The sequence below is a fragment of the Atractosteus spatula genome, chromosome 2, assembly GCF_055471065.1.
Source record: "Atractosteus spatula isolate fAtrSpa1 chromosome 2, fAtrSpa1.hap1, whole genome shotgun sequence".
NCBI classification, from domain to species: domain Eukaryota; kingdom Metazoa; phylum Chordata; class Actinopteri; order Semionotiformes; family Lepisosteidae; genus Atractosteus; species Atractosteus spatula.
In genome coordinates this window covers 3,678,544-3,703,687 of record NC_142707.1, presented here as the reverse complement: position 1 = coordinate 3,703,687, position 25,144 = coordinate 3,678,544, and the positions used below count along the sequence as shown (strand labels likewise).

Here is a 25,144-nt window from a genome sequence, read left to right as displayed (position 1 = left end):
TGGCTCTCAGGATAGCTCCTGGGTCTGGGGGTAGCTGGTGCCTTGGGTGTGCACTCGCGTGTTTCGGGTACACGTGCCAGCTCCTCCTCACCTGTCCTCCGTGCCCCAGCGGTAGTCGTGGTGGCGGTCCCCGGCGCCCGGTCCTCTTTGGGAACCAGCTTCTGCATGTCCGCCTGGCCAAACTCGCAGCCCGGGGGCAGGCTGGGAGAGACAATACGGAGGAAGGTGTGGGAAAGAGTCAGGACTGTATCCTCCACCCCCCTGAAATGCCACACTCTGAACTTCATGGAAAAAGAAGAAAGTGAAACATCTTGTTTGAGTTGCAGCAAAACGCATCTCCTTCGGCTTTGCGAGGACAGTTGTACCAGAGATGGAGTACAGGTTTAAGGACAGACAACAGCAGCTACAGACACGGCCCTCACCTGTTGGGCGTGCAGAGGGACAGCAGCACAGTGCTCTCCCACACCAGGGAGCAGTAGAGCTGGCTCAGCTTGTTGAGCACACTGAGGCCCAGCTGGGAGCCCCACTGGTTCACTGAGATAGCCCTGATCTCACTCTGCGGAGGGGGGGGGGGGGGGGGAGAGAGGGAGGGGAGACGGTCAGCGCACATACTGCGCAAAGGCAAAGAGAAAGATGGGGGTAATACTGTCCAGAAAAAGGGTTTTAGAAACACCGCAAAGAAAACTTGTCAGGAATGCTACAGTATATTTACACACAAACGGAGGTCTTAATCACTGTTTGTCTCTCTGACCCCCGGAGCCAAACACCACGCGTCACCACGACCCACAGCTTCCTGCTCACCTGGCCGACGCGGCAGGTGTGGACGAACATCATGATGTAGGCGTGCGCGGCCGTGAGCGCGTGCAGCAGCGGCGTGGCGTGGGCGGAGAGCGTGGGGTCGGGCAGCGGCGCCGCGGCCGCCAGCTCCCGCAGCAGGACGGAGCCCCCGGGGGACTCGATGGGCCGGTGCAGGGGCTCCAGGGACGACAGGATCCCCTCCAGCTGGCACAGCCCCTCCTGCAGGACCTTCGGCTCGTGGGACAGGGTCTGGGCAGGGAGGCGAGAGCGGAAAATTAAAAACGGGAGCAAGGAGAGGCAGAACAACAGAGGGGAGGGTGGGGATGAAGGAGAAGAGAGGGAGTCCTGATTACATAACCCCCAGTGCCTCGCTCCCCGTCTATCCCCACCGCGCTCCAGTCTCTCACCAGTATGCTCTTGCAAACTCCGGCCACAGCCTGGCAGGCGGCGGAGGTGGGGAAGTCAATTGGCAGGTTGGGAAGGCCCAGGATGGACACCAGCGGCAGGAGCCCCTTCTGGCTTACAAACTCCTGGCAGTGATCGTCCGTCGTGTTGTTGCTCAGGATCGACTCCACAAACTTCATCTGTCGAGGGAGAGCAGCCATGCACACACAGGGTTATTACTGCTCCGGCACTACTACAGAGAATCGCTTCCACACACAGCACACACACAAGCTGCTTCTTCACCTAACCAAACACACACACACCAGCCAGGAGGCTAAAAGACAGCACTTCCTATCAATGGGCTCGTTCTGGGATATTACATTTCCATCTTCCTGGAAGATAGCGATCTAGCAGGATGTCTGTTAATTAATCCGTATATGTTCGAGAACACCTGGAACAACAGCCCTGCGTTTACAGGAACTCACAACACCGGCATGCTTTAGGGGAGAGTGTGTATGAGGAGTGACCCCACAAGCACCACACACAGAGACAGATCTGTCTCGCTGCTGACGCAGTGTCAGCGTGCTCAGCGATGCCTTTCCACTTACCACGTTCAGGATGTAGTCCATTAGTGGGATGGGTATCCGCTCCTCTGTGCCCACGACCCTGCAACAACACAGTTTAGTCTGTTAAAGGCAAACCCCACGTAGAGACTGAACCTCATGGTCACAATCAGTCTGTTGAAAATCTGCCACCTGTTCTGCTCTCTCTCTTTTCCTTGTCTTCTTTCTCTCCTTCTTCATGGTCAGTCTTATGTGTTTGGTCCTTCTGTTCTCTCTCGTTAGTTAAGACTTCAGGTTTTCACAGGTTTACATCGACACTGAAGTCTTGTAACGTCTTTTTACGTTATTCAGGCTCTCTGTTCTTCTTGTCCATTCATTCATTCTCCTGCTCTGTTCTGTGGATACTGCATTTACCTCTATACTGTCTATTATTCCAGAAAACAAAAAACCCTTCGGTGGAATAAGGAGTTCTGACCTTACTCCTGTGTGCTTAATCTCTTTCCCTCTTATTGGCCATTGCTCTCAACATCATACTCCTCCACTGCCTCTGCTGTCAGAAGACTAATTCTCTTCTACCGTCCCGTTTCTCTCCTCTCTCCCTGTGTTGTGTGAAAGTAAACTGTTCCTCTTTTTCTCTCTCTCTCAGGTTAGCCTTACTGGCGCAGCAGAGGAGTACTCTGCTGACCTGGCAACCGTTTTACCAAGACGTATGAACACAATGGCCTCCCACTCTCCCTCGTCTCTCTCTCTCTCTCTTACTGTCGGCTGCTCTCCGTCTCCCCGGGCTGGGCGAAGGTGTGCAGCTGCTCCTCCTCTTCCTCATCCTCGCTGGACGCCTCCTCGGCGGCGTGGCTGGAGCGTGGGGGCGGGGCCGACACCGATCCATCGGCTTTCTGGATGGACGGCTTCTGGCAGATGTACTCCGGGGCGCGACCCAGGTTACAGATCTCTTCCAGGAGCTGAGACGCATGAAGAGAGAAAGCAACATAAACCCCATTGGCTAAAAGTGACCGATCTCTACCGCCAATTTCTTACTTTCTTCACTTCTCCCTCGTTTCCATGTTGCGGCACAGTTCCCTCAACATGTCAGTACCGATACCCAAGAACCCCCGCACCTGGGAATTGCACTCCAGGACAATTCCAGGTCTTTTTTTCTCCCACTCTCCCCACCCTCCGCCCTCTCCGTCTTGCTCCAACCTTGATGATAGCAGTGGTGGCGTCAGTCTTAAGCGTGGGCTGGTGTCTCATCAGCTCGTCTACAGCACTGCCAAGGTTGGACGCCGTGTCTCCTGGACGAGACGGAGCAAGAGAGTCAGACAGACGGAGGGAGGCGAGGAAGGAGATGGAGAGGGAGTGGCAGAGGGGTGAGAGGGAGGAAAAGGGGACGGCTGGCACACGGCTGTGCACTAACACGGAGAGAGAGAGAGGGAGAGAAGAGGAGGAGAGCAGCTGGCAGAGCCACGGCTGGCGAGGAGGGCTCACCCAGGGGGTCGGAGCTGCGCCGCCGGCGCATGGCAGGCAGGTAGTCGGGCGACAGCAGCACCTTGAAGAGCCGCTCGAAGGGCTGGCACTGCACGAAGGACTGCAGCCCTCGCGCGTTCAGGCACAGCGCGCTGAACACGTTGGGCAGGGAGCCCAGCACCTCCCGTGTCGCCGGCACCTGCCGAGACAGAGACTGTGAGAGACAGGGAGAGAGGGAAACAGAGTGAAGGGGGAGGGGGGGGGGGGAGGGGAGGGGAAGGGAGGGGAGGGGAGGGAGCAGGGAAAGGGAAGAGTGAGCGAGACAGACGAGGCAAGAGGGGAGAGGGGAGAGGGAAGGCACAAGTGACAATGAGCAAGAGAGCGGCCCACGAGGTGAAGTGCGAGTTCGACTGTCGGCAAGGGAGGATGCAAACCGAGCGAGTTTTGGGCTCAGCGCCGAGCGTGCGTGATAGAGGGAAAGAGAGAAAGAGACAGAGGGAGCGTGAGAGAAAGGGAGCGAGGGAGGGGAGTCCGCGCCTGTGTGGACTCACGTCTTTGATGAGCAGTGCGTGCAGCATGACGTCGGTCAGCCCATTGTCCTGCAGGGAGGATAGGAGAGAGGGCTCCTGGAACACAAATACCGTCACCACCTCCGTCGCTGGGAGAGAGAGAGAGAGAGAGAGAAAGCATGGGAGGGACATTTACAGACTTTTTAATTCAGGTTTTAAGACCATGACTGTTTGAGAGTGAAACCGTGAATCTGCCATCACTGCGCAATCCCCTGGTCAGAGTCAGCACTCACCCAGAAGGAAGAGAGAGGGGCCGTAGTACTCCGCATTGCTGATGATGTGTTTCAGTGAGGTAGGCAAGGACCCATCCATTACTGCACAGACAGGGAGAAGGGGGATGATGAGAGTGATGAGACCAGGGCACTAACTCACCAGGGTAAACTTCTTAATTAGAACTATCTTGCCCGCAGGCATCCAGTAGAGAGGAACACAGTACCATGCCGGATCCCATCGGAGAAGGCGGGGTCCTGGATGGCTTTCTTCAGGAAATTCAACATGGACTTAAGCAGGGCAGCTCTCTGGGGGATACACTGTACACCTGGGGAGGACACACAAGCCATGTACAGATCGCTGTTGATTACGCACGTGACAGACAGGTGAGTGGCAGGTACTGTACTCCTGTACCTCTTGGGTTACATCTGCACGACTGATTTAGGTGTTGCTGCCACAGTAATCCTGCTCAATACGAGAGGAATTCGTAAAATTTGTTGATGGCGCTTGGCTGAGGAGCCAAGGGTGCAAAACTACCAGCTGAGGGATCATGACTGAATGCCCACAGGTCAGAATACCCCTTAAAGGGCAAGAGCTAACCTAGCCGTTGCCACAGAAGTTCAGTGCACTGCTGTAGCCCGGGCAAACGAAGCACTGCAGTACAGAGCATCATGCATCATTATTTTCTTTAGGAACACGAGGAGCGTTTGGCCCCTAAAGCTTCTGCAGAGGCACAATATAATGTAAAATGAAAGATGAAAGCAGTAAATTATTTTCCTTGTATATATTGTATTTTTGAATCCTTTCATCATTAAATAAGTTATAAAAAAATTAAGAGACAATTCTACACTCATGACCGCAAAATGTGCTAATGCAACGACCTGAAATGGGCAGCACAGCTCGGTGGAGAGCAAGAAGCCCACAGCAGTAAGTGAAGCATGTCCGCCCGTCACAGGCCCCTGTGTTAAGCAAGAGTCGGCGGTGTGCTTACCCGCTCTGGGCGTGTAGGCAGCGCTGCTCTGAGCTCGGGCCTCGGTCTCGGCTCTCTGCTCCGCGGACGTGGAGGGGCCAGGGGAGCTACTCTCCATTGCCACATCAGCAACTGGGGAAAAAAAAACAGCAAGGCAAGAAAGAGTGAGAGGGGAAAGCAGAGTCAGAAACATGGAGAGGGATGGGAGAGGTTAGGACAGAAAGAGACGGGTAAGAATCAAAGAAGGCAGGCAGCAAGAGTTGCAAGATGGAAAGACTAAAAGGAGGCGGAGGCAGGACTAGAAAGATGGGAGAATGGGGCACAGTGAGTGATGAAGACCTCCAAGAAGAGAGCAGGAAGGCAAAGTGAAAGGGACACTGAGAAGAACAGGAAGAAGGAGGAGGAGGACAGACCAAGTGGGATGGCAGAAAGAGACTGACCTTCCATATCGGTCTCCATCTCCTCGGTCTCCGTGGCCGTGCTGGGCCGCTGGATCTTTGGCTTAATGACGAAAGGACACTCCTTCCGGCACAGGTCCACCTCATGCTATTGGGCATCAGAGAACACGGTCAGACATGCTCCCAGCACTGTTCAGACACACCCCACAGCACAGGGGGAGCCACACACAGCTATGTGCAGGTCAGGCCTCCACCTCATCCGACCACATACAGGAGACTGAAGGAACCTATATATATATATCTCATGAGTTAGCAACTAAGCCCTCAAGAACTGCTTAACCACTTTGTGCATTCTGAGCAGACCTACATTTCTTCAAGTTTTTTCTTCCTGGTGGTGTAACTCCTACACTTGGTTTAGCAACATGAAAGGGAAGAGGGGTCTTAGCTAATTGCACAAAGAGTGACCCCCACCCCCTAACCTTCTGACCTTGTTCCCACCTTATATGGTAACAACCTGCTATGCTTTTGAAATGGCAATTTTGCACATCTACAAGAATAAAAGCCTGTCGACATCCTTAGGAAAGGGGGAGAGAGACCAGGTTAACCTATTAATGTTGTCTGCCCTCCTTTCTTTATTACAATAAAGAAGTCTCCAGCCTGATTAACCAGTGTTGTGTGGTTCCAGAGAAAAAGGGTCTAACAAGATGCAGCGCAAACCGAAGCTCACAGTTGAAAACGCTGCAGGCCATCTGCCGGGGACAGTGAACAAACGAACTAACAGACCCGGGGCGCAAGGCTGGACGGATACTGACCTCCAGCCTGCAGATGAAGATAGACAGCCCGCTGTGGGACTGGAAGGCCGCCATGTCCAGGTTGGTGATGAGGTCCACCACCCTGACCGCCCGCGTCACGAAGGTGATCTGGTCCTGCTCGTCCCCCAGGAACTTTATCACCTGGAACAGACGGGGAGATGCCGAGATGCTGAGACACACCAAGCTGGAGAGGCACCGACAAGCACCAGGACGCCGAGGCGGGACACCGAGAAACCGAGAGGCGTGTTCGTTCGCTGACCTTCAGCAGGGCCTCCATCATGCCACAGGAGACCAGTGCCTCCCCCCCAGCATCGTAGCTGGCCAGGTGGTACAGGAAGGAGAATAGAGCCGTGGCAAACTGATGAGGATAGGGTTCCATCATGGGGTCTGGGCAAGAGAGAGAGGGAGAAGGCCGCATGATTGGAATAGGCCAGGACCTGACTGATCTATCAGCTAGCTCCAGCTCATCCAGTTAAACCCCCTTCTCGGTAACCGGGGTTCTGCACCTGTGCGGCAAACCTACCAATCATGGCCTGAATGCAGTTCCTGACCAGCACGGGCAGGAAGCCGTGGTAGGAGGCTGTTCCGGTGCAGTCGATGATGTTGCTGAGTTTGGGCGTCCTTTCCAGATGCACGATGGACGTCAGGGTGCGCAGCGAGGCCGCCTTGATGTCCTGGAAACACGGGCAGGCAGGTGAGGAGAAAATAACTCAAGACACACAGAGAAGGACAGGCAGACAGGGAGACAGGGATGGGAAAAGAAACAGACAGGAAGAGATTCGTAGAGGAGGCAGAAACGAAGCCCCAAGACAAGAGAGACACCGGTATACTCAATGCAGAAAGGTTGCCAAGCGAGAGGAAGCCCGAGGAAGGAAAAAGGCCCGAGACCAAGAAAAGGAAAGAAGGCTCTTCTCACCACTAGCTGCTTGTCTGTGATCTGCAGGACGTCCACCAGCTCCTCGATCAGCCCGTTGTACAGGATACTATTCGCGGACTCCTGCAGAGCGTTGGAGTATACTGCAACACACACACATGGGGGAGGAAAAGGTATGACTGAAGCGGAATCAAACACTTTAAAAAAATCACAACTTATCACTACTATGGTGAAGACAAAGTTTGTGGGCGACGGGGACTTCTCTCGCTACGCCCCCAAAACTCTGGAATTCCATCCCCAAGGATCAGAGACTCACCTTCCCTCAAATCTGACAAATCTAGACTCAAAACCTTCCCTGTCAGTGGGGCTTTTATTTAACTGATTTGCATCTTACACCACACTCAAAACCCTTGTTTTCTTCATCGCCCATCATTGTTTTTTTCATGGAGTACAGCGCTTTAAGAGGCTACATTAAAAGGCGCAATTTAAAATAAAGTTTCTCTCTAGTACAGTCGTAGATTGGCTGCAGCTGTGAGCACCACAGGCAGAATCACAGCTCACAACACCACTCGCGTCCGTGCCTCACCCAGTATGGAGATGGCATGCAGCCTCGCCTGCACTGCCTGCAGCCTCTTCTTATGGTTGGAGAAGCCATGAGCCAGTCTAATGTGTGTGAAGAGCAGGATCTGAGACAGAGAGAGGGTGGCAGGGTTAGTGCACCTGACACTTCTGTTTTTGCACCGAAGCAGCTGCGCGAGTGAGTGAGAGCGTTTGGCCCGGCCCACCTGTTTGTCCTTGGGGATGCTGTACATCATGGTCAGGGACTCCATGATTTCCGAAGGGCTCTCCGAGATCTGGAACAGGCAGAATAGCCGGGGTCAATGAGAAACGTGGATAGAAAAGAAGCATAACAATAATGACCACACCTATGAGGTGGCCTTACCTTGTCCAGCTGTTCAATGTGAATGTAGTGTAGTGTGTTACTGGTTGACTGGGGGAGAGAGAACAACAGAGGACACAGTGTTAAAGCAGGTGTCTGGCAAGCTGACAAACAGTCACTCACTCTTACTCCTCCACCTTTTGATCATCCCCTCCCTCCGGCCTCTATCACCCCCCCGACTTCTCCTCTCTCCTCCTTCCTCCCCTTTCTCCTCCTCCTCCCACTCTTCTCCTTTCCCAACACTCCCCTCTCCCACATCCCTCTCTTCCCAACATTCATCTGCCTACCTTCCTGTCCACCTTGACCTCTGTGCTGGGCTCGGCATAGAACTCGAAGTGGAGCGTGGTCGCGCTGGGCGGGTACTTCTGTTAACACAGAGAACGAAAGGGAGAGAGAGTCAGCACCGAATCAGCAGCACTACACGATAAGAGAAGCCTCATTTCTCCCTCGCGAGCGGTTTACCACACGTGGACCCATGTTTGACCGCTGGACACTCCCATCCTTACGAACAGTGTTTCCAAGCTGTCTTTGCACACCGGCCTTCTGTGCCACACCCCTTCGCAACTGTCTCAATACAAACCTCGCAACAGCCCTACCCACATTTTCCCCAAACTTCCTGCGTTTTCATTTCCCTCTTTTAACTTTTCCTCTCTGCACACCTCAGCCTTTCCAGGCCTGGGAACGTGGTTTTTCCCCGGAGGTGTGGGAACGCTGCGGGAAGACCCTGCAGGAACTCACCGACATAGGCAGGTCCCGGCAGCATTCCGCCAGGCCGAATCCGTTCTCCTTGCCTCCCCAGCTCTGCGGACAGACACACAGGTGGGGGGGGGGGGGGGGGAATAGAGAGAGAAAACAGGATAAGAAAAGCAGCAGGCTGACGAGCACACCAGAACCCAGGCAGAAAGTCACGCACACTAACCTCGGCGAGGTGCTGCAGTCTGGCCAGTAGAGGCGCCCTCTTGTCCGAGCCAAGCCGGGTGATGTAGTTGGACCTCTTGCTGAAGACGTACAGCAGGTTGAGCACAGCCAGCACCACCTGCATGTCACACGACGCCAGGAGGGTGGTCAGGTGCTGCAGAGGCCCATGAGAAAGAGGGTGTGGCAGCAGAAAAGAAAGGAAAAGGGAGAGGTAACAGGACAGAGATGAGAATGAGAAAAGAAGAGAAAGAAAAAAAATGTCAGTTTATTTCACAGTATTACAGCGTATTAAAAGTGTGTAAACAACACCTCTACAAAAATGCAAGACATTCTCTAAGACACTAATAGTCTAACTCCCACGCAGCACCAAAACTAACAAAACAAGAACAAGAATCATTACATACAAGAAGATGCCATTTGGCTCATCTAGCCCGTTCTGTGGTTAGTAGCTCTGAAGAACTCAGCTGGCTATTTCCTGAATAATATCATGGCTGGGGAGCTTCTTCCAAACCGTCCGCCAAACACCCGGTTTTCATTCCATCTCATACCTTAATGACTTATCTGAATTAAGTGAACGAATTAGTCGACTAAACCACAAGCAAAACTGGCTGCTTGATCAAGGTCTTAATCAAGCACTACATGAGAGGAACATCTAGACCAGAGGGCCACTCTCTTTCGTTCCGAGCCCTTAGCCTTAATGGACAGGTGGAAGCCTTCCTTTGCTCCTAATAAATAAGCTGGAGGTTTAAAGAGACCTATTAAAATCTCTTCCGCGCAGCAGCCACTGAGGACCAGAGCTGGGCACCCCTGCTCTAAAGGAAGGGGCGCAGCACTCAAGGCCTGGAGGTTCCTACATCAATGGAGGACCCCTGTGAGATAACAGTGGAATTCAACCCCCCCGTGTTGACGGCACAGTACCTCTATGGAGCTGTAGAGGTGGCGGGAGAAGCTGTACTCGATGAGCAGCGCGGTGAAGTTGAGCACGCCCAGCAGCAGGCTCTTGAGCTGGCCGTTCTCCGGCCGGTCGCACACCAGCATCCAGGACATGTTCTCCACCGTCTGCCCCGCGTCACACAGGATTCCATCGAACCGGTCCAGCAAGTCCACCCAGTGGTACAGCTCACACTGGAGAGGGGCGGGGGGGGGGGGGGAATGGACAGAGGATGGGCAGAGGGAGGGGGGGGGGGGATAAGGAGCAGGAGAAGGGGGACGGAGGCAGAGAGGAAGGGAGAGGATGACACAGCGAGAGCAGGGAGGAGACCAGGAGAGATGGAGAGAGAAGGAACAAACCACAACAAGAGAACAGGTCAGAGGGAGGAAGATCGGAGAGGAGATTGGGACAGAGGAGAAAAGACCAAGGAGTAAATGAGGAGTTTGCTTGAGCTCCAAGTACTTGAGCTTTTAAAGTCTGCGATACCGAGTCCCAGACTCCTACCTTCCCGATGTTCCATGTCTTTATCTGTTGCAGTTCCAGCAGAAGCTGCTCGTCGCTGCATGCTTTCAGCTTGTCTATCAGCGTCCTGCAGTCCGCAGGCTGTGGGCAAACAGACAGGGCAGGTCACTCGCATCACATTGATCATCCCGAGCCTGTGTCAACACTAAATTAACACAGCTAGGGTAGGGGCATCCAGCTTTCCAGAAGTCTCAAATAAATCAAACCACCTTTGATTCCGAGAGAGAAAGTAAACTGGACGGAGACAAAGAGCGAGGGACAGTAAAAGGGGGCTGTAGAAGAGGTGGAGAGAAAGAGGGGAGGGAGAGAGGTGCAAAAGGAAAGTGAAAGACATCAAAGACTCACCGCTTCTGTGGGGGTCTTCTTTAACTTGCTTCTGTCTACTTTCATTGTCACTAGTTTCTACTTTCTGCTCCTGCGGGGGAGAAGAGAAGGAGTTGAGCATCGGGAGAAAGAGGGAGAGGGCCAGAGAAACTCTCCATGCCACTGCGCCTGTGAGAGGGCTCCCTCCTGCCAGCCCCAATATTTCAGCCCCAAACCCCAATCCTCTAGAACTCCACCCATGGGAAGGAATAATACAGGGACAGCTGTGCTGCTTTCTCTTTTTCATTTGATGTCGAAAAACCGCAGATTCTGGCACCCCATTGAAAACTGACAGCTGACATTTTCTCCAAGCAGCCCCTACGAGCCTGATTTATGAACTACATTATGAACAGGAAGTCCCTCAGCACATCAATATTTCTACTTGTTCCACAGCACGCAGCCCAGGTCCAAGAACCCTATTCCAGTAGGTCATGTACTTAAATCGGGCGTTTCTAAAGGTTCGGAACAACCAGGCTAATTAATTTAGCAAGCTCACTCCAGTCAAGGGAGTCCAGGTTTCCAGGACGTGCAGGTTTTTAATTACACAACCTCTAAATGGCTGCACTGAACGTTAACCACTTAAGTCACCACAGTGCAGCTGTTCGGTCTCTTGAAGCGGTCAATTTAAAGGTGACCTGTGAACCCAGCTGGATTGGGCCTCTCCAGGACCAGGACTAGCCATCACTGAAACAGTCTTTCCGATCACTCGAAACAACTGAGCGAACAGATGCTGGTGCTCGCAGTTAGCAGGTGCCATCTCATTCCCAGTCTCCAGCGAGAGAGGACTCATTCAGCCCTTTCGGTTCATCACCAGTGCTCACATTTATCTCGGGTCTGCAATATGACAAACGGCCCAGGCAGAAACAGCCACGCGGAAACATGCGGTAGGCTCTCCCTCCCGCTCAAGAGACACGCTGACGTACACAGACAGCCACGGACCCAGCGGGACAGCGCAGCACCACACAGATCTGCAGAGCGCAGCCACTTAATGAAATTAAACTGCCGGCCCGCGAGGAGATTGATGGGAGGAGAGCACCCTGCCAGATCAATACAGCCGGCCCTGCCAGGAGCGGCACCCTGCCCCCCCCATCTCGCTCTGCCTCGTTCACCCTCCCTCTTCCTCTCCTTAACTCTTCCTTCCTCGCCTTCTTGCTGAAGCCGCCTCTCCTACCTACTCTGCCTCGGCCTTGCTCCCCCTCCGTCTCCCACTCCCCAACACTGTTTCAGTCCTTCCTTTGCCCTGCAACAGACGGGCTGTCCTGCAAGCCTCGACAAAATGCATGCAAAATATTCAAAAACCACAGGTGCTGAGATGAACGTGCTGTAGGGTGCGGTAGCGCAGTACAGCACCGTTCACTCTTAAGATGTGCTGCAATGTACTGCAAGAAGAAAGCTACTTTGCTGCTTCCAAGTTCCAGCATTGATCTGTAGACATTATACTCTGAACACAGTACTGCTCCAGCATTACTCCGCTGTCTTCGATACTGTTACACACTCTATTGCTTTATAGCACTGTACAGACAGCACTGTACTGTACAGGACTAGACCACTGCGTTCCAGACAGCACTGAACTTTATTTGCACTGTACTGATGCATGCCTCTTTACTGTAGGGCACCGCGCCGATTTCCACTGCACGGACAGTGTGCAGATACGTGAATTTATCATGGGTTGCCACGAACGATTCACCAATCTTTTAGGAAACACGAGGCGATACGACCCAATGACGGCTGCCAAACCCCCAGGAGCACCACGACAGCGAGACCAGCCGGCCGCCAATGAATCAGGAGGCCAGCTTCCGCTGCCACAGTGCACTGTGGGAAGACGCGGCTGCCACAAGCTTAACACCATCGGCGGTTCAGAAACAAGAGACGGCAACCAACTCAAGGAACTAATTATTAAAAGGGAACCGAGGGAATTTCAGTTAAAGGCCAAGGCCAGTGGGCAGTTATCCAGTTTCCTGCCCACTGATGTGAGCGGTGCCACACCAGGAAAACAGACCAGACTCCCACTCCACAGCAGCTTGGACCGTTTGGGGTTTATTTATGGGTTGAAGACCCCTCTACATATAAGCCAACAGCAGTTACACATTTCATGAAAATTACCTAAATTTAAGTAAATCTGTATGGACAGACACGCAGAGTTACTTTTCTTCTTCATCCAACACAGGTCGGACCAGAGCCCGTACCTCCTACGAAAGCTGGAAACGGACCCGCCCGCTACGTAAAGGGAACCCAAAAGCCACCCCAAGAGCCAAGGGCAGTCAGCGATAAGAGGACGAGGACAAACGTGCATGAATTAAGAGCCGGTCGGCTCGTGAAGTTCATTTAAATACACTGCTTCATCAGGCCAGCATGCACAAGACCCTGCAGCTCGCCGGAAGACCCGGAAGGGATCACAACAGAGTGAACAGAAAGTGAGCCCAGTCCGTCGCGAACTGTGGTCATCGAGCAGGGGAGGAACCTTGTTTAGACGGGGCTCACTAGATTCAGCACTGACAACTAATTTTTGACACAGAGAAGACCCATACAGCATGGAAATAAACTGCTGCACCCAGGCTGTCAGAACGCAGAGCAGGAGAGCTCCACCTGGCCGAAAGAGTCCGCGCCTACTGTGAAATTTGTCCTGTATTCTCAGAAAACGGGCTCCCGTGGGGCAATTCTCCCTGACAAGCTCCCAGTCTGGGCTCCACTGGTGGCGCAGTGGTTAGCACAGCTACTCTGGAGCGCTGGGGCTGGAGCTGGGGTGTTATCCGTGTGGAGTCTGCACGTTCTCTCTGGGCTCACATAGGTTTTCTCCGGGTGTTCCAGCTTCCTCCCACAGTCCAAAAACATATATATTGGCTTCTGATAAAACCGGCCCTGGCGTGAGCATGTGCCCTGCGATGGACTGGCGTCCCGTCTCAGGCGTACCCAGCCCTGCTCCTGTTGCTTGCTAGCCCCGGCTCCCCCGTGACCCAGCACTGGAAGAAGCTGTTAGAAAATGGAAGGAGAGATGGAAGTTCCTCCTAAAAATTAAACTGCCACCTCACTGCTCTTCATCAACAGGCGTCACTCATCAAGCTGAAGGTCCGAGTGCTTCAGCCCTCCTTCTGTCCCTCGGGCTCAACACCCAGAGACACCGAGCGGAGCACCAGAGACGTGCGGAAGAGGACGGACAGCTCGACGGCGAGGCCAGAAACCCGCTGTCCGCTCCTCGCGGACCTGCTCGGCAGCGGCGAAAGACCCGTACGCACGTGGAGCGCACCCACGGACACGCCGCTACACCCACCGCGCCGTCGGATAAGACGGAGCAGCTGTGGCAGCAGCCCGCAAAAAAAACAAAACAAGGAAAGAATCTCTCCCGCAGCACCCCGAAACCAAAAACGTTAATTACCCCAGAAAGAAAACCGAGATGTCGCGTGAAAAAGGGGGCCGACAGTCAGGATTCCAGGTTCCGCTGGTCCAGCCGGGACCCCAAGGGCACAGGAAGGGTCAACCAGCCAACAGGAAGGGGCGCTGCGTCTCCAGCTGCACGTGCGCCTCAAGAAACCGGCTTCTTCGGGGCCTGCCCACGGCTTTCACCTCAATACCCTCAGAGGTCCCGTCTAAAGAGATTTCTGTCCGCCTTCGGATTCCCTCCAAAATGTCCCAATTCTGAGCCCGTTCGGTGGCCGGAGCGGTCCGGACCGGCTCCATTTGAGTCCGCCCTCCTGCTGGCGTCTCCAGAAGAACATACAAACTCCACACGGACAGAACCCAGGGCCACAGCGCTGTGAGGCGGCGACGATCACCACCGCGCCACCGTCCAGCACAACGCCGAGAAACGAACCCTTGGAAACGAGCCCCCCACACACCTTCCAGCGAAGGGCCCGTTCCAGCGGCGTCACCGAAAGCCTTACGGGTTCGAGGCGGGGGGGGGCATTCAAGCCACAGCCCAGCACTCGGACACGTGTAGACAAGCCAAAGGGCGACTGTGCTCGTTCAGGTCAGGAAGACACTGCCGCGGCTCCACACCCAACGTTAGGAAAGCACAGCTGCCGTCTGGACGCCCAGAGCACCAGCACAACACCGAGGAACATCCAGCAACTTTCAAAACGTTTCCTCCTATTCGGGGGAGCCGGAGCCTGTCCCAGCAAGCAACGGGCGCAAGGCAGGGCGCACCCCTGGACGGGACGCCAGCCCATCGCAGGGCGCACACACCGACACACACCCTCACACCAGGGCCAACTGTCACAGAACACAGTTATCACACCAGTATGTTTCTGGACTTCCAGAGGAAACCAGAGCATCCAGAGGAAACCGAAGAACCCGTGAACACAGGGAGAACATGCAAACTCCATGTGGAGAGCACCCCGCGTACAGAAATGAACCCAAGGCCACAGCAGCAATTCTGATGACTAGGCCATTGTACGAGACAACACCAAGAAACGCATCTTTCCAAGCTGGACATGCAGCAGAGAGAGAGACACAGACAGACAGTCAGTCAGTCAGTCAAAGCCTTGCCGTTTCTAAAACGAACGGCATTGATACGTCCATCGGAGGCAAAACGGATCAGACTCTGGCAGAGCTGCAGGGCTGGCCAGCTGCAGGCCGCTGTGCATCAACCAGCGCCAGGAAACGCGCCACCCTTGCCAACCTTCCTGCGAGCGAACCCGAGCCGACGCCACCGCACGTACAATTACACGCGCCTGGGACGCCCTGCTTCTTCGGTCCGATCCGTACCAAGACAGGAAGGGCTCGACCGGCTGTGCAACGAGTGGCCGGTCAGCCTCAGCCTGGAGATGGAGCATCAAAACACTGAGAGTCAAACAGCAACACGCCCAGCACAGTTCAGCCTCACACACCGCGCAGGGCCTGACTCAGACGCTCGCGTACGAGCTGGCGAAGCTGGGTCCAGCTGCTCAGCCACACAACACGCAGAGCAGGCGATAGGGCCGCGATGATCAGACTACACTGTGAGCAAGGTATTACTGCGCTCAGACACTTCAGCAGCAAGTGTGTATAGCGAGATTTTCAGTCTTCTTTTGAGAACAACGTGTATATATTATTCGTTGCCATAGTGATCGGTGAGCACAGGCACATACAAAGCGCATATAACACAGGCGGACTTTAAGGGTTAAAAATACAGCTGCGGACCGGGCTTCTATCCTTTATGCCTGCTTATTCCTATTCAGGGACGTCTCCAGCCCGGCGCTGCAACGGTCTGGGCTTTTGGCGGCGCGGCTTTGTAACCCGATAGCCGCCTGTGTTTTCCCCGCACTCAACAGAAATCAAGCGCCCGGCTCCGACTGAGGCCTACGGGGAAGCTGGTTTCCCACAGCCGGGTGCCCGTTTCACGCACCTCGCCCGGCACACACACGCGCGTACCCACGAACCGAGCCGCGCTAGCTCTCCAGACCCCCCCCCCCCCACCCACCCACCCCTGGGGCTGGGGCACAGCCGCCGTGCGGGCGGCGTTAGGCCCCGGGCTGCGGTGCTGCAGGCAGACCGCTGAATCATCGCGCACACGGGCCTGCGGAGAGCGCCTGTGCGGTCAGGGCGGTAGAGCTGCGCTGGTCAGCAGCGCTCCGGGGGGGACTTCCTGCAGCGGGGCCCCGCTCCGCGAAGTACAGACTCGCTACTCGTCTTGCGTTTAACAGATAAATAAAAAAAAACCCGATCAGGGTGCCACACCGCTCGTCTCTTCTCTCTGTGGCTCAGCCCGTGTGAGGAGCCGCCAGCGGCGACTGAAGACCCCAGCGACGGCGAGACCATGTCTGCGCCCTCAGTGCGGTATTTCACTAGCACACTGCCCCTGACACCGACACTCAGCTGGGCGTTCTACTGGAGCAAGCAAGCGCCCAGCTCAGGGGGCGCCAACGGGCTGTGTCACACCTGGGATTTGAACCCGCAACCCTCCAGGTGCCAGTCCGGAACCCCGACCTCTGCTCCACGCCGCTGCCCGGCTCTCCCTGTGGGCTCCGCTACCCCACGCTGGGCCCGCACGCCAGCGAGGGCCCACAGCCACGCTCTTTCAGCACCGGAACGGTTTCGGCTCCCCCACTCGCGCCAGGCGAACCACGACTTCACCGCCCTGCCCGGCTCCCAAACAGCAGCGTAACTCTGGGGATGGCTGGGGGTTCAAACAGCCAAACAGAACCATAGGGCTCCAGGACGGGGGCCCCCCAGAGTCCTGCTGCTGCTGGCTTCCACCCCAGATGGAAACTGAAGCTCGTTTGCTTCATCGAAGTTTGAAATCAAATAAAATTAAAAAAAATAGTTGCTCGACCGGCACACCTGCAAGATACATTTTCTGCTCGGGAGGCTAGAATTGTGCATCACTCACGAAACGCAACAGTTAAAACATCCAACGACCAACCTGCTTAAGAGCTGAAAACAATCGTGCAAATCACATCACAATCCACATCACAAAAATGGCACAAATTCAAATCAATCCTGCCGTTTGGGGTTCAGCTGTGGAACAGATCTCGGCTGAGACAGAAACTCACAAGTGTCTGGGATCCCCTGAAGAACGCCCCACATCTACACACACCGAAGCCAAGGCCCGCAATTAAAACAACACCAAGACTGGACCAGTCTGGACTCTCCCCGTCAGCGTCTCTGAAGGCCGGCAACAGCAACAGCAACACAGCTTCATCATCATCACTGCACCGATGATGAAACAGCTGATCTAGAGCCGTTTCTGAGAGGAGGAAGGCCAGGAGACTCTTCACACGAGCTGCGCTACCCGCGCAAAACAGGGCTTCCTGTCACAACAGGAAAATTGTGAAACTGACTATCGGAAACGTTTCTGGCCTGGCGACGCTAGACTAGGGAGAAGCGCTGGGCCAGACGAGGTCACCGCAGCCCTTGATTTTAACCAAAACAAGAGAGATCCTGGGATGGAGAGAGAGAGAGAGAGCGCGATGCTTTAAGGACAGGAGAGCCTCACAGAGGGCAGAAACCGCCCGCCCAGGGCTTTGGAACGCCACAGCCTTGTTCGCATCCGAAAACCGTCCATCAGCAACTGGACAGACCTCTCCTCTCCGCCACAGCTGACACGGCTGTCCGTGGAGCAGCTGAGAGCGGCCAGCACGCCGCCCGCAGAGCGGCCGGGAGCCCCTCGGAGCCTCGCACCCGTCTCCACGGTGCGACTCCAGCTCACACAACACACGCTTGAAGGACAGGTGTCAGCGCGTCGCAACATGTCGCACCAGCGAAAAGGTGGGGGGGGAGGCTGGTCCGTTACACCAGCCGGCCTCCCTGTATGTACATATAGTTGTTTTTTTTTAATCAAACGCCTCTTTCCCAGAGGCAGAAGACGCCGGCGAAGGAGTCGGAGTCGGAGCCGCTGCTGCAGCTCGGCCCGGCCCGGCCCGGCGCGAGGGGGCTCTGCCCCCCTGCCGTACTGCAGCAGCTCGAGCGCCCCCCCCCCACCACCACCACCACCCCGGCACGCGCGAGCTCCCCCCTCGCGGGCGGCGAGGCCCCCCAAGCCGGCGGCTCTCTCTCTCTCGCTCTCTCTCTCGCGCGCGCGCGGCCCCGTGCCCCCCTCGCTCCGCTCCGCCGACGAACGACAAACCGTCCGGCCTTCCCGCCGCCCCCCCCCCGACAGCACACTGGCACCACCGGCACCGTATCTGAGTCACGGCGGCCCGGTCCGGCCCAGTCCAGTCCAGTCCGCCACCCCCGGCAACCCGGCCCGGGGCCGCCACTGAAAACACGGCCGGCCGCAACGCAGAAACATTCAAAAAAAAAAAATCAACAATAACAGAAATGTCGCCTCGGCCGGGCTCGAAACGGGAGAAGCCGGCGCACCGGCCGGCCGATGACTGGCCGGTTCGCGCCTGGTGGTGAGAGGACAGGTACTTGGGGTTTTTTTTTCTGTGCTAAAAAAACACATGAAACAGCGTGCGGACAGACGCCAGAGCTCAACCCAACACGGCCCACCGAAACCTTACCTCCTCCTCCTCCCCCTCTCTCCTCGTCTTTTCTCCTAGGTGTGACTCCCCAATATTTTAATCTCTCCTGTACCCCTCCTCCTCCGCCTCCTCCACCGCCGCCGCCGCCGCCATTCGCACTCGCAGCAGCGTCCCGACCTGAAGGGGTACCCCCTCTCTCTCCTCCTGTACCCCCCAAACCCGCCGCCCCCCTGCGCTGCTGCCATTGTCACTGACCTGTCATCCTTCTCGCACACATCCACCCGCAATCTCTCCCTCTGCCGCTGCCTCTCCCCGGTCTTCCGGCTCGGCCCTCCGGTATAACCCCGTTTAACCCTAACACCCCCCCCACACACACACACACATACATACACACAGCGCTCGACCCAACCTCCCCCCTCCGCCTCCTCAGCCCCCCTCCGATTCTAAACTACTTTTCACTCAGAGATTGCAAATTAAAAATGGCGGTTCACACAGCAGTCTGCCCGGACCCAGAGAGGGAAAAACCTCTGCTTTCCGCGGTCACCGTCCAACACAGACCCCCGGCGCCCCTCACCCTGCGTTCCCGGGATTTCTGGGTCCCATTTCCCCCGCTCCCGAAACCTTCAGCTCCCCGTCCGCCGACACAAGAGCAAATCTAATCGGTTACCTGGGGCTGCGGCTTAATTCGCCTCCGCCATCTTACACCAGCGAGCAGGAGAGACACAGGGCTCGCGAGAGTGCGCGGGGCTTCCTAAACTGTCAGCGGGGCGCTCCCACAACGCCCGCCATCTTGAAATCAGAACGAGGCTCCGCCAGCACGCCTATCTGGCCGCCATGAAGCAGCTGAAATCCTTTTCCCCCCATACACGCCCGCGTTGCCTCAAGACGCTATTATGATGCAGCACGGAACAATGCAGCCTCTCTCCTGCTTCGGTACTGAGGAATGTATATATCTACGCCTTTACCCTGAACTGTGCATACACAAGGTAAAAACAGTGGGTCTCTGAGGAACTTAATGCTGTCAGTGTTCTTGTCCAGCGAAGTCTCACTCTTCTCAAACAGTGACCCTGTAACTGCAGTTTGTCAGCTGAGACAGAGACATGAAGAGGCCGTAAAGACTGATGTCAGTCATGTCTGCTTTCAGACACCACAGGGAGAGCGAGGAGTTTTTAATAGAATATGAACTATTATTAACTTCTTCAGCTGACACTTTTACCCACTTTTGTATCGAGACAGAGGAGGTGGGGCAGTGTGAGTGAATGACATTGTACATAGTGATATAGAAAAAGACAAAAATACAATACATTAACTTCCAAATGAGAACAATCAAGATGAACTGTAGGGCAATCAGACATAGGCCCCAGCAGAGAGGCGGAGTGGTGGCTCTGTGGCTCTGGATCTGTGCCTGTGACTGGAAGGTTGCTGGTTCAAATCCCACAGCCGGCAGAAGAATCCTACACCGTTGGGCCCCCGAGCAAGGCCCTTAACCCCAGCTGCTCCAGGGGTGCTGTATAAATGGCTGATCCCAGCTTCTCTCCCTGTCTGTGTGTCTCATGGAGAGCAAGCTGGGGTCTGTGAAAAGATGAATTCCTAATGCAAGAAATTGTATAGGGCTAATAAAGTGAAGGGATGTGATATGTGAAAGGTGAGCTTTGATTTTTGATTTGAAGTGCGCTGGGAGAAGGGTTTGTATTGTAAGTAGTGTTGGTGGACAGTAGGTGGCGCTTCTCCCCCTGGGGACCATAGTTTCAAAACTAGTGGCGACCACACACACCATGCTGCAGGAGGTGCCGTATCTTCTGAAGAGATTTTAAAATGAGGTTCTGGCTGCACCGTAGGTCAATTCAACTCTGGGTTTGTACAATCAGGCCTCTCTCAAGTTCTCCTTCAGTCAACCAGGAAGCAGTTCCTCTCTCCTTCCCCTGACATGCTGGTGCAGAATGGCCGCTGTGTCTCCCAGGTGGGGGGTAGTCTTTAAGACTGAAATAAACAGGTCCCATTGGGATCCTCTGGGATGACAGGAGCTATCCAGAAGGATTCCTCATCAGAATTCATCATCTGTGGGTCAGAGTCACAGGAGAGTCAGTCAGAGGGTCAGAATCAAATGAGAGACAGTCAGTCTGTGGGTCAGTCATGGGAGAGACAGTCTGTGGGTCAGAGTCACAGAAGAGTCAGTCTGTGGGAGAGTGTGTGTCAGAGTCACAGGAGAGACAGTCTGTGGGTCAGACTCACTGGAGAAACAGTCAGTCCGTGTGTCTGTCACAGGAGAGCCAGTCAGTCACTGATCCGAGTCACAGGAGTTAGTCAGATCATCAGACAGTGCCTGACTTTATCAGCGTGCCAGTCAGTTTATCCAGCCGAGTCTCCTTCACTCACTACTGTACGTCTGTCAACGTGCTGTCATTTTCACAGTGCGTCGGCTGGTCTGTGAATCAGTCCTACCAGAGGACAGTAACACAGAAACCACGCACGAGCTCAGGACTGTTAACCCTTCTCAAACACACACAGCACTGAGACTCACACCAAGCACCTGGTTTTAAAAATATTCTTTAATTAACTAAGAGTCCATTCAGTTTGTATGAAAAGCAGGTCTGGAAAGGGTGGAGTACAAGGCTGGGTCCAGTACACAGCTAAAAACCCTTTTTGGTACTTCATCATTTTGATTCTGATTTTCAAAGGAAGGTTTAAGAGTTATTACAGCAACACTCATGTGCTGGAGATAACAGAATTGTGCCAGACACCAGACAAGAATGGACTTTTCTAGACAGATGACCAGACGTGTGGAATAAAGGAAAGGATTAAGTGAAGGAGGTAGTTCAAGAGAGAACAAGAGAAACAGACAGGTGTCTGAGAAAATGAAGGAAAAAGAGACAGACACAGGGACAGTGGCAGGAGTTTGTACAGAGACACACACAGGGACAGTGACAGGAGTTTCTGCAGAGAGACACAGGGACAGTGGCAGGTGTTTGTACAGAGAGACAGACACAGGGACAGTGGCAGGAGTTTGTACAGAGAGACCGACACAGGGACAGTGGCAGGAGTTTGTACAGAGAGAGAGACACAGGGACAGTTGCAGGAGTTTCTGCAGAGAGACACACAGGGACAGTGGCAGGAGTTTCTGCAGAGAGACAGACACAGGGACAGTGGCAGGAGTTTGTACAGAGGGACAGAGCCAGGTGTTTGTACAGAGAGACAGACACAGGGACAGTGCCAGGTGTTTGTGTAGATTGGAGTCTGGACTGAGGAGTTATGCTGTGACTCCTTTAACTCTTTACTGCTGTCAGCACACTACCATGGCCGTGCTTCACAGTGGGGGTAAAAATGAGCTCACTCTTATCTAAACAAAGACAGGCCTTCTCTCCAAAAGATGAGCGCTTTAGAAAAATAATAATTTCCCTCTTCAACCACTGCTATGTCTCTCACACGATAATATATTTTTTAAGAAACGTGAAGGAAACAGAACATCCCCTTGGGCTTAGCCCCAGCATCTCTCTCCCTCTCCAATCGGCTCTCCTGTGCTGCCCAGCCAGGACATGGAAGCCCAATCTCAGTGGTGCAGGAGGAACAGGCCTGAGACTGTCACCAGACCGAAACAGCAGCCTGCATGGAGTGATACTGAGCTCCACTCAAAAAAGAAAACTTTCCCTATACATCTGCATCCTTGTAAGACACGACTTTAGCACTGGATGGTAGAGAGACTCAAGTCTCGCTCTCCACTGTGCAAAGTGTGTGTACAGCAAGTGGGGTCCTCAGTCTCCACCCATGAGCTTGGCAGAGTACTGTGATTGGCTGAGCCCGGCTCCAGCTATCCGTACTGAGCGTGTGCAGGCAGTGGGGTCCTCAGGCTCCACCCATGAGCTTGGCTGAGCACTGTGATTGGCTGAGCCCGGCTCCAGCTATCCGTACTGAGCGTGTGCAGGCAGTGGGGTCCTCAGGCTCCACCCATGAGCTTGGCTGAGCACTGTGATTGGCTGAGCCCGGCTCCAGCTGTCTGTGTGTTGAGCATGTGCAGCAGTGGGGTCCTCAGTCTTCAGTCTCATGAGAGTTTTCAGCAACCAGTCCACTTCTCAGCTGCAGCTCCAGACACGATCAGTTTTGTCCTGCACTAAAAATTACTTTTATCGGAAATTCCCATGAGTCCGTGCTTTATTCAATGAGAAAGGCACACATTGAAGTCTATAATCCAGAGTTCATATTTGGATTACATCCCTAGATGACTGAAATGGGAATTTCCTAGGCAGTGGTGCAGAACTGGCTCAACGCCACCAGGAATCTCTCAGCTCTCAGCAACACAGTGACCCCTGTGGTCTCCCTGGTGCCTGCAGGCATGTGGTACATTCAGTGATAGAGGCAGCTCTCCTCCTGTCATAGCTGATTCTCAATTAGGGAGGGAGTGCTGTCAGTGAGAAACGCTTGTCTCCTCCAATCAGAGATGATTCTCTGTTAGGAAGGCAGCAGAGGGGCGGAGTTGCCAGTGTGGGACGCTCCTCTTCTGCAATCAGAGCTGATGCTACAGGAGAGGGGCGGTGCTGTTAGTGAGTAACAAGCCTCTCCTCCAATCAGAGCTGACCGTCCAGTAGGGGGCGGTGCTGTCTGCGACATGCTGACAGATAAGTGGCCGGAAGGTGGGCAGGTCCAAGGAGTCTGCCCATATTTCCTCACTCTCCTGTGATAGTCTATTTCGAGCTCTGGCTCTGACTCCCAGCACACAGGTATCTGATGGCTGGAGACTGGACCAGCCCAGAGACCTTGGTAGGCATTACTGTACACGCACACACAAACACATCTATAAATGTACGACCAACAGCTCCAATCGACGCTGAAGGAGCTGCCCTGGCCAGAGTAAGAGAGACAGAACGGGAAAGTGGGAGAAATATGTAAGGCGATCTGCCCAGGCCTCTCCCTGCCCAGCGTCCTCGTCTCTCCCCCCTGCCCCGCGTCCTCAGCTAGTGCACTTCTGGACGTTCAACGTTTCAAGAACCGGATCATTGACTTAAAAAAGGAGCAAGCAGAGTTTTAAACTAGTAACCGAGTTATTAATCATCGTAATGACAGCAATTAAACCAACACACACAGCAGAGATGTATAGAGGTATGGAGAGGGTGACGCTAAGGTAAGGAGCACAGAAGGATCAGCTTCATGGTGAAAGCAGCCCCCCAGACCAGGGAGTGCCAGGTTGCAAACAGCTCCTCACAGTGTCTGGGAAAACGCAGGACCAGAGCAAACTCCTTTCTTTGCCTAAATTTAGAGTAGCCAGTTACGTTTGTTGTATCCACCCGAACTGGAAACTCTACCCGTGTGCTGTTCACGGCTGGACTCTCAGCCACGACCCCTGTGACCTCACGCAGGGGAGAACAAGGAACCCCGACTCCTCCCACTCTCCCACCTTCCGGCCAATCGTCTGTTAACACGTCACAGGAAACACCCCCCCCCCGCTGGACCATCAGCTCTGATTGGTTGAGAGGAGTGTCTGCCACTAATAGCTCTGCCCACATGGAGGCCACAGGGGTCGCTGTGTCACTGAGAGAGCCATGCTGACTAATCCCACCCCACCCTCTGACTGAGCGCCTCTGCCCGGAGAGCCCTGGTCAGACACTCGAACCCGTGACCTGTGTGGTGGGCACTGCAGCGTGGCACTGGGTATCTCACCACTGGTACAGCTGGGCTACCCAACCCTGGCTCTGAGGGCCCACTGAGCCTGCAGGTTTAACTCCAGCTCAGCTCCTCCAATTACAGGACGGACCCACTCTACTCTGCTGAGGAACGCAGGTCAGAAGACAGGTCCCCACTTTTCTATTGAACCAACAGGAAAGTGAGACTCAAGGTGAAAGTGCTGTTTTTCTGACGCACAAGGCTGGCCTCTCCTTTAAGGCAAGGGGGGTGTCCTGTGGTCACGGGAAATGAGCAGCCACTGTCCCCAGCTGTGAACTCCAGCTGCCCCCCGTGTGAGGGCTTCAATTTTGCCTTTAGCTCAGTTCCAGGCCAGTTTTAATGGACCGCAGGCTTTAACGAGGCAAAAAACTCCAGGACTGCGGCAGTAACGCACACCTGGTCTGGACGGGCAGTCTGGACCAGGGCTCTGGAGGTTGTAGGTGCTGGTGATCCGAAGAGCCAACTAAAAACCTTCAGAACCACTGCTGACAGGACAGCAATGCCCACTCATAGTGCACCAGCTACAGTCCAGTCTTCCCACACACTACAACAGCAACAACTGCAAAATGAACGACAGAACCAGTCTTAACAGCATTAACAATTTCCTCACATCATACCGAAAGAAAAACAAAACACTTTTCACATCTACAGGCTGCTTGCTGCTTCTAGAATCAGCTCTTATCATTTATAGATTTCATTTTTTTGTTAGTTTATTCCTATACTTAACTTTTTAACTTATTTTTTTTTAATTATTCTGTAAAAAATAGGTAACTAATTAAAACAAAAACAACAAAAAACATTTTTTAACTTGTTTTCTTAAACCTATCAAAAGAAATTACACAAAACTATATACAAGCCTCCCCCCCACCCCCATCCCCCCGCCCCCCCCCCAAACTAAA

The 25,144-nt window shown here is 54.2% G+C and overlaps 1 protein-coding gene across 13 annotated transcripts in view; it reads right to left on the bottom strand.

Moving 5' to 3' along the window:
• Positions 1–19,304, bottom strand: part of huwe1 (HECT, UBA and WWE domain containing E3 ubiquitin protein ligase 1) — a 52,727-nt gene extending 33,423 nt beyond the window's left edge. For 6 of the 13 annotated variants that reach the window (XM_088932838.1, XM_088932871.1, XM_088932799.1 and 3 more), the window contains exons 1-27: positions 19,261–19,304; positions 10,696–10,765; positions 10,333–10,431; positions 9,816–10,022; positions 8,899–9,051; positions 8,718–8,780; positions 8,267–8,344; positions 7,983–8,030; positions 7,825–7,893; positions 7,626–7,725; positions 7,082–7,182; positions 6,689–6,839; positions 6,425–6,552; positions 6,166–6,306; positions 5,396–5,501; positions 4,977–5,087; positions 4,212–4,313; positions 4,009–4,089; positions 3,758–3,864; positions 3,228–3,420; positions 2,943–3,034; positions 2,505–2,704; positions 1,791–1,848; positions 1,206–1,382; positions 802–1,047; positions 423–556; positions 92–201 (exon numbers count right to left, since the gene is read on the bottom strand). In XM_088932838.1, the coding sequence (XP_088788964.1) occupies positions 92–201; positions 423–556; positions 802–1,047; positions 1,206–1,382; positions 1,791–1,848; positions 2,505–2,704; positions 2,943–3,034; positions 3,228–3,420; positions 3,758–3,864; positions 4,009–4,089; positions 4,212–4,313; positions 4,977–5,087; positions 5,396–5,501; positions 6,166–6,306; positions 6,425–6,552; positions 6,689–6,839; positions 7,082–7,182; positions 7,626–7,725; positions 7,825–7,893; positions 7,983–8,030; positions 8,267–8,344; positions 8,718–8,780; positions 8,899–9,051; positions 9,816–10,022; positions 10,333–10,431; positions 10,696–10,740 (3,100 nt within the window). In that variant the 5' untranslated portion in view covers positions 10,741–10,765; positions 19,261–19,304. Of the gene's footprint in view, positions 1–91; positions 202–422; positions 557–801; positions 1,048–1,205; positions 1,383–1,790; positions 1,849–2,504; positions 2,705–2,942; positions 3,035–3,227; positions 3,421–3,757; positions 3,865–4,008; positions 4,090–4,211; positions 4,314–4,976; positions 5,088–5,395; positions 5,502–6,165; positions 6,307–6,424; positions 6,553–6,688; positions 6,840–7,081; positions 7,183–7,625; positions 7,726–7,824; positions 7,894–7,982; positions 8,031–8,266; positions 8,345–8,717; positions 8,781–8,898; positions 9,052–9,815; positions 10,023–10,332; positions 10,432–10,695; positions 10,766–17,180; positions 17,290–18,848; positions 18,899–19,167 lie in introns of those variants that run through there. The other 7 variants (XM_088932845.1, XM_088932886.1, XM_088932894.1 and 4 more) reach the window with 4 other exon arrangements.
• Positions 19,305–25,144: the final 5,840 nt, after the last annotated feature.